Source organism: Cheilinus undulatus, linkage group 23, assembly GCF_018320785.1.
Source record: "Cheilinus undulatus linkage group 23, ASM1832078v1, whole genome shotgun sequence".
Classification (NCBI taxonomy): Eukaryota; Metazoa; Chordata; class Actinopteri; order Labriformes; family Labridae; genus Cheilinus; species Cheilinus undulatus.
The window spans coordinates 12,172,876-12,181,574 of NC_054887.1; the positions used below are offsets into that span (position 1 = coordinate 12,172,876).

The following is an 8,699-nucleotide window of genomic DNA, read 5'->3' on the forward strand; positions in this document are numbered from 1 at the left end:
GTTTGTCTTTTTATCTCAGCTTTTAAATTTGTCATTATGACTTAAAAAAAAAACCTCATAATTTATTACTGGCTCTCAGGTTAGACCTTAATTCAGAATCTTGCCCCGGCTTTAACCATTCTTATCCCACAGTGCAAGTAGCAAGGGAAACTGATTTACTGGTGGATGCATGCCTGACTCTGCTACTGTTAAAATACCTTTAATGAAGTTTACTAAATACTGGTCTGATAACTGTCAGAATGTTTTGAGTCAGATTTTGACTAGTTTAAAAAAATGGCCAATTCTCGACCAAAACCAGCAACAGGACCACTGGTCTTACATTTTGGGCCAGATTTCAAGGCGTTTGAAAAGTGGCCCATTTTTCGCCAAAATCCACGACAGGGCTAACCATGCAAAGCAGATGGATATGCCCGTTTCCGTGTTTCTCACTGGCGAATCCATCTTGCAAGGAACCCGTCTGAACTGTTTGGGTCTGGTTAGAAAGTGACAGGACCAATCAGCATTGAGGGGCAGTACTTTCGGGCAGGGCAAAGTCGTGACGTAAGCAAGCAGCAACAAGAGACTGGTGCAATTATGGCTAAAGAGATTAGCGTGGATCCTGCTAAAGCACCAGTTCTATCAGAACTAGACAATATTTCTTTGTTAAAAGAACAAAGGACAGCATTATGTAGCTTCAGCAGTGGCTCCACCTCGGAAACAGCTACGTCATGTGTTATGTCACTCTGATTGGTGTGACAGACAGAATATTCATCCAATCACCCTCCAAGTATTTTTTTCAAAGGCTCTGCCCTTCTCCAAACGCCATCTATGGATGGTTTACCAGATGGATGTGTGAAACACATCCATCTGGTATGTCAGGTTACGAGAGGGCTGCAGGTGCCGCGTATTGGCTCAGATTTTGACCCTATGCTAAAATGGATGATTTACATTAACAATTAATTTGCTGGAATAATAATAATATTCCAGGACCTAATAAATTACCAAAATAATTCTTGGGAATAACTAAAGAGAGAATTTATCCAAACAATTTCAGAGAACACCTTTAAATATATACCATTTGAAAACTTGATCATGTAAAAAATCAGACAGTCCTGTACGTAGAGAGAATCTGTCAGAAACATCACGCCCACATTCAGCAGCGCTCTGTGATTATGAAGTTTAAAATAAAATCAGAGCAGAACTGACTGTGAAGATCAGTCTCATCCATCTGCTGATGAAGATGTTTTAAATTTTCGTCTCTGTCGATGAGGACTGATGAGTTTCTACTTCAGAGATCAGACAATGAAGATCACTTCACTGACACAGCATCAAGCTGGTTTAACCTGCAGTACTGACAACTAACCACCAGAGGGAGACAGAGATTTCTGTAACAGAGAGCAGAGGATCACAATATTTTTTAAATTTGAAGGAGAAACACCACCATACTGATTTTAACCCTATACCCCAAGGTCTAAAGTGAGGGTTCTCAACTGATGGGTCAGGACCCAAAGGGGGTTGCAGAGCTGTTTTTGGTAGGTCATGAGTAAAATTTCAATATCGATGTAGTAATTATATAATATGGAGCATCAGAGAGGAGGAGCATAGCTGTTTTAAAGTTCTGCTATGAGTGTTATATATGACCGCCATGAGTGTTGTGATGATGAAGATGTAGGCGGTTCGATATTTTTCCTCCATATGAATCATCTCTGACTGTTTCCTCATTAAAATCTAAAAAAGGAGACTCCTTGATAGGAGTGTTTGGAACTTTAATGGGGAGATAAAATAGTCCCTGTTTGGATGACCAATCGGCCACGTCATCCTTGTCTGGTTTGATAGGAAGCAGATTAATATCTCATGTTTTCAATCTCAGTCTGACTAGAAAAAAAACTTCTAACTGACCACGTACAGCCCAGGATCCAGGGGTTAAGCACTACAGATCTAAAACTTGGTAGATAAAATAAAGATGTGCATTATAACCATATGCTTTGGACTGCAATAAGTTTTGGTCTGCCAAGTTTTAGTCCCTGCTGAAGTCAAAAAATCAAGTGAAAAATGACAGTTTTTTTCTGGTTTGGACACTAGGTGGTGCTTCTGTGTTTTTTTATGTAACCAAGCATTCTGACATAAAGAATTTGTTCTTCTTTTTCCATGTCTAAATGAGACAATTAAGGACAGTCAGAAAGTATTCACAACCCTTTTGTTTTTTTAAATTTTATGTTGCAACCAAGACCCTTCCAAGAGCTAGTCACCTGGCCAAACTGAGCAATCAGGGGAGAAGGCCATAGTAAGAGAGGTAACAAAGCACCCATGACCGCTCTGACTGAGCTCCAGAGATCCTGTGTGGAGATGGGACAAAAGTCCAAGAGGACCACCATCACTGCAGCCCTCCACTGATCTTTATGGCAGAGTGATGGAAGCGTCTCCTCAGTGCAAAAACACATGAAAGCCCTCTTGAGTTTGCAAAAAGCACCTGAAGGACCCTCAGACTGTGAAAAACAAGATTCTTTAGTCTGGTGAGACCAAGATTGAACTGTTTGGCCTCAATTCTAAACATTAAGTCTAGTGGAAACCAGGCACCCCTCATCACCTGCCCAGTACCATCCCAACAGTGAAGCATGGGGGTGGCAGCATCATGCTGTGGGGGTGCTCTTCAGCACTACGGACTGGAAGACTGGTCAAGGTTGAGGAAAAGCTGAATGGAGCAAAGTACAGAGATCTCATCAATGAAACCTGTTCCAGCACACAGCCAAGACAACACAGGAGTGGCTTAGGGACAACCCTGTGAGTGTCCTAGAGTGGCCCGGCCAGAGGCCTACATCGAACCCTATCAAACATCTCTGGAGAGACCTGAAAACGGCTGTCCACAGATCTACAGGTCACATGGATACAATCAAATTAAAGGCTGAGTCCTTAAAAGTGATGCAGAATGGATTTAATTCTTGTACTGGCACACTGAATGCTGGTTTAATGCCTCTTTAGTGTTTTATTTTAATATTTATTACAGCCTGTCTTGTAGAGCAGAGGCTAGAAAAATGACAACTTTCACATTAACACATCACAAACTACACTTTCAAACACGATCAACATCAAGTAACAAAGCTGCCACTTTTGTATCTCAGTCCTCAAGTCGAGTCCCGTCTCATTCGTCGCCGCCTCCTCACACCGACTTCCTCCTCTTCCCGAACACGTTGTTGATCAGTTTGGCCATGGACTTGGACCCGCTCGGCCGTCTCCGCCGCTCCTTCGTCTTGCCGCCCAGGCTCACGTTCTGAACCATCTTGGTGAAGATGAGCGCCACCTCCTGGTGGTGTTCGGCGGCCGACAGCTCGTAGAAGTGACAGTGGGACTGAATGGCGAAACGCTGAGCCTCGTCATGGCTGACCTCCCTCAGATGACATAGATCCTGTTTGTTAGCCACCAGGAAGATCGGAGGAGCCACGTCCCTGAAACCAGGATAGTAATGTTGATTTGAATTCAGTATGAATTCAGAGCATGTTAGGCACAGGGTAGGGAGGAAGGTTAGTGTATTATCTTGAATAGAATTAAATGTTTATCTATAATTAAACTTCTTCATTCTTTACTTTATCTCAACAGTCAATAGATATTAGGTGAAAACTGACTCATCATCCCACCTCAGTTGTGTTTTTGCATACCTTTTAGCTGTCCCCAGGTGGATCTGTCTGATCAGGTGAATGATAGTTTTAGCTGTGGTGAAGGACGAATAATCACTGACGTCATAAACCACGATGAAGCCGTCGGCCCAGACGATCTGATCATTTAATGTAGATTTACCCTCACATGGCTGAAACACAGAAAGATTATACTTCAATGACAGGCGTGCAGCATTTCTTTGTCTTTAATGATAAAGTCATTTAATTGAGTTAGAGCAGTGAAAGATACTTTTGTGTCTGATAGCGTGGATTTCTCACATGAACAAAAAGACGCTATAAATCAGGGGTCATCAAGTACGTTTGCACAAGAGCCAGATTTAGTCTTGACAGAGAATCAAATAAACAAACATTAGATAAATGTTTTGGTCTGGTTAAAATGTTTTTGTATTAGTATTTGTATTTTATTTCAAAACGCAGGAAATTTTTAGGCCACAAGGAGAACTGGCTGGCCCCTGAGAATCCCAGAGAATGGTTCCTCCCAAATTGTGATTTAGCACCAATATGAACTCATTTGAACACTATTGAACATATTTTCACTTCTTCATTTGGCCATTTATGTCACTCTTAGCTCATTTTTTATCTTTTTTGCCCTTTTTTAATCAATTTTTGCCACTTTTTCCCAGTTTAACCCCTCGTTAACCCATTTTCACTACTTTGCCAGGCTATGTTTTGTTATACTCTGTCCACTTTTTATCCATTTTTAAAACTTTATGTCCATTTTTGCCTCTTTAACCCAATTGTTGCCATTATGTAACACTTTTAAACCCTTTTTCTGCATGTTTTATCCCCTTTGTGCCTGTCTTTTACCTAATTTGCCACTTTTTGTCTATTTTTGACACTTTTAACCCTATTTCTTGACTTATTTGTGATTAATTATTATGTGAATTTTTCTTCAGGGATTAATAAAGTATGACTTTACTTTACTTTTACTTACTTTTACTTTACTTTTTACTTTTCTTCTTCATATTGGACAGCTGCCAGTGTTTGCCAGTCTTTTTTGTGCCTAAGCCTAACTCTTGGTGCTGGATCTCAAATATATCACCTTCCCCACTGCCTTACCCTGACCCTAACCACTCAGGTTTTAATGCCTAAGCCTAACCTTTGACGTACGGACTTCTGGTTGAGACTTCCGGTATGGATTGGATGCATGTCGGCCATCTTGTCTGCATCAAGGTACTCTTGAAAATTTAACCCATTTTCATAACTTTTTGCCTCTTTTTTTACTTCTTTTACAAATTTTGCCACATTTAATCTCTTTTCACCACTTTTCCTGACAATTTTTGTATCTCTATGCCACTCCGTGGCCTGTCTTAACCCATTTTTTGAAACATATTTTTAAAATATGAACTAATAATGGCTGAAAAGGGAATTTCTGTTAAAACAAATCAAATGTCAAGTCATTCAACAACATCTTCTTTTCCTCTTCTGAATTTAATGATCCTCTGTGGGCCAGACAGGAAGCTTTGGAGGGCCTAATATGACCCTCAGGCCACCAGTTGGTGATCAGTGCTATAAATTGAGATCGTACATACTCAGTGTCCATGCATTGAACATGTTCTGACTGTTTGAAGAGATGGAGGAATAAAGAAGAGTCGTTTCCTGCCATATTACGCTCTGAATGGTTAAACTGACCTGAGAGCAGGGGTCAAAGAGCTCCAGATTCACCTGTCTGCCGTCAACGCTCACTCGCTTCCTGTAGATACACTCTGGAAAAAAAAGAGAGAAACAGATAAAAATATCGATAAATTTAAACAACATTATTAATCACTCAAGGGGTGATTGGCTGGGGACAGCTATACAAAAAAATCTGATTAAAAACACAAAGACATAGAAAGAAACTATGTGTTAGAAATACAAAGCAAGACCTAAAATATAGACTGTCCAGAATCAGTCAAGTGGTGGATTTCGTCAACAAAGCCACGGAGCCCCCCTCCATCAGGGCCACACCACCGCCATCCAAGCAGTTGACCCGCCACTGTTGCTTTGTGGTCCCGGCCTTAGCTTAGGTTTTAGTGCCGTCGTTAATCAGCCGGTTGAGTACAAGCGTTTCATTCCTTAGTTTAACATCTGGACAGGAGTGCTGCAGAAGGTCCACCAGCATCCAGAGAAGGACATGCAACTTTTCTCCTGCCTCAGAAGAATGATACGAGCCCTGCTCTCCTAATAAAGCTTAATCTTGATGCCACAAGACTTTTAACTTGCTGGAACCGTGGAAGGAAAATTGATGCTCCTTTTTGGTTTTTGTTCCCTCTTTTCAGGGTGGTGCCCCATTAACAATTAATCTTGATTAATAGTTTTATTTATTGTATTAATAATTTTAATAATAGCTATTAAAATTTTAATAATAACCAAAATCTAGCATTAGATCCACAATATGATTAAGAACAATAGAGGCTAGTCAAACAAAAGGTTAAAGAGGATCTGTAGGGGAATTAACATTTTGGTCTAATTAACTTATTTTTGATAAAAAATTTTAATTTTCTCATAAAACATGTAATTTTTACTCTTTCATAGTCCCTATCATCTATACCTGTGCCAGCCACAAGGTGGCGGTGAGTAATTCTGGGTCCATATTTCTGGGGCTGTGGGTTATTTATCACAGGATTTGATGCTAATATGCTTTACTGTGATTGGTGAAAAACGAGCAAGGAATAGATCTTTAGTTTTAATTTTTTTTAAGAGTCTGAAATGGAAATATCGGCATGCTGACTCTCACCATCCACCATAGCACATGCGAGTGTTCTTTATCTTTTCTCCTCTCCCACATGGACAATTATGAGTTAAAAATCTGTGCAGAAGCAAAACATGGAGCCCAAAGCATGAGACTAAAAACAGTCTGTATTTGTCCGTGTGACTTTTCTCTCCTTCACACCTCCCACTGTTTCTCTCCCTCTTACTGTGTTGAGCATGCTCAGATGAACCCAGTTTCTCTAGAAACAGTCATGAGAGTCTGCAAAAAGCATCAGAAATCTTTTAGAAATGTGCATCAGAACATGACTTTTAACACCAGATACTCACAGATAAACTAAGAAAAAACAAAAACGAAAGGTTTTTTAGTAAATATTTGGCCCAAATTCTAAGTATAGCTGCAGCATGAAACAGGAACAAGCATGCACATGGCTCCAGTAAGTTTATATTACTGAAGCACATCTTATTGATTGACATCATGTCTGTGATGACTTTGTCTTCTGGTCTCTTGGAGCACGACGCCCCAGGCTGATGGTTAAAGCTACACATACTGTTGTATTTGATTATGGATTGATTCATTCTTACCTGAAGAGGAGGCATATTCCCCAATAAATCTCCTGGTGAGGAATCGGACGATCAAAGCTGCACAGAGAGAGAGAGAGATAAAGGTAAACCAGGTGAGGATGACTCCCCCTCCTCTCTTAAAGTTATATCTCTGATATTTTCTCACCAGTCTTTCCGACGCCCTCGCTGCCCAGCACGCTTATCTTCATCTCATTCATGATCTCTGATGGTCAGGTGTTCTCTCTCTCCCTCGCTGGTTAAATCAGATCATGTTCTGGTTCTTCCCTCTGAAGCTTGCGTTACCTTCTGGTTCCTCCGTTGCTCTGCAGCTGGCCGGAGGGAGGGAGAGGCAGGGAAGAAAGAGGGAGGGACTTTTAGGAGACGCTGTGAGGGAGGACCTGAAGAAGGAGGCGTTTCGTTTTCTCCATCCTTGTAGGGATAAAATCTGTAATTAGCATAATCCCCTCCTGACCTTAATTATTTGATTTCATTTACCTTCTGATGACTGCAGAAAACTGCAGGAACAACAAACTTTAAATGCTTTAAAAATAAGACTGCAAAGATTGAAACAAAACATACATGTGTTCTGAAGTATATTTTCGATTAAACTGGCATTTAAAGGGTTAAATTCCTTAAAAAAAAAAAAAGTATGAAAAGAAAACATTTTGAATGACAAATGGGGGCCTGGACTTATATAAATGCAAGAGGCAAGGATGAAATGTTTTATAAACATTACAGGATGGCATCATCCTCAAAGGCAAGGATCGTATGTATTGGATACAGTTAATGGTAACACCATCTTTAAAGGAAAGGGTGGAATGTATTAAAGACATTAAAGGATGAAATCATCTTCAAAGGAAAGGCTGGAATGTTTTATGGGCATTGAAGGATGACATCATCCTCATGGGTAAGGATGGAATGTCTTGAACACATTCAAGGATAACATCATCTTCTAAGGCAAGGATGGAATGTTTTATAGACATTGGCGTATGGCATAATCCTCAAAGGTAAGGATGGAATATAGTGAATACCTGAAATGCTAACATCATCTTCAAAGGAAAGGATGGAATGTATTAGAGATATTAAAGGATGACATCATTTTCAAAGGAAAGGATAAAATAATTTATGGACATTAAAGGATGGCGTCATCCTCAAAGGCAAGGATGAAATGTATTAAATACATAAAATGATAATATCATCTTTAAAGGAAAGGCTGGAATTTTTTTTGGACATTAAGGGATGACATCATCCTAATAGGCAAGGATTGAATGTATTGAATACATTAAATAATAACATTATCTTCAAAGGTAAGGCTGGAATGTTTTTGGACATTAAAGGATGACATCATCCTCATAGGCATGGATTGAATGTATTGAACACATTCAAGGATAGCATAATCTTCTAAGGCAAGGATGGAATATTTTATAGACATAAGGGGATGTCATTATCCGCAAAGGCAAGGATGTAATGTATAATACATTAAATAATAACATCCTCTTCAAAGGCAAGGATTAAATATTTTAAAGTCATTGAAAAATAACATAATCGTCAAAGGAAAGGATGAAAGTTTTTAAAGTTATTAAAGAATAACATAATCTTTAAAGGCAAGGATGGAAAATTTTATGGGTATGAAATGAAAAAAACATCATCTTCAAAGGCATGGATGGAAAAGTTTTATGACATTTAAGGACAACTATCTTCAAAGGCAAAGAATTGAACATTTAAAGACACTAAAGGATATCATCATTTTCAAAGGAAAGGATAGGATGGTAAACTTTAAATAATGACATGCATCAT

The 8,699-nt window shown here is 39.4% G+C and overlaps 1 protein-coding gene across 1 annotated transcript; it reads right to left on the reverse strand.

Annotated features, from left to right (window-relative positions):
• Positions 1–2,896: 2,896 nt before the first annotated feature.
• rergla (RERG/RAS-like a) lies at positions 2,897–7,233 on the reverse strand. Its single transcript, XM_041780460.1, has 5 exons — positions 7,069–7,233; positions 6,924–6,980; positions 5,283–5,356; positions 3,633–3,781; positions 2,897–3,422 (listed from the first exon to the last, which is right to left on the reverse strand). The coding sequence occupies exons 1-5, from the start codon at positions 7,118–7,120 to the stop codon at positions 3,137–3,139; spliced, it is 618 nt and encodes a 205-aa protein (XP_041636394.1). The 5' UTR covers positions 7,121–7,233; the 3' UTR covers positions 2,897–3,136.
• Between the last annotated feature and the right edge of the window lie 1,466 nt (positions 7,234–8,699).

What these genes read in the sequence shown, in the direction of transcription:
- rergla (XM_041780460.1), bottom strand. Translation starts at nt 7,120, where the DNA reads ATGAATGAGATGAAGATAAGCGTGCTGGGCAGCGAGGGCGTCGGAAAG. An exon ending in GGAATATGCCTCCTCTTCAG is followed by an intron (nt 5,357 to 6,923) that starts GTAAGAATGAAT and finishes TTTTTTTTCCAG; the next exon opens with AGTGTATCTACAGGAAGCGA. An exon ending in CACCTGGGGACAGCTAAAAG is followed by an intron (nt 3,423 to 3,632) that starts GTATGCAAAAAC and finishes TCCTGGTTTCAG; the next exon opens with GGACGTGGCTCCTCCGATCT.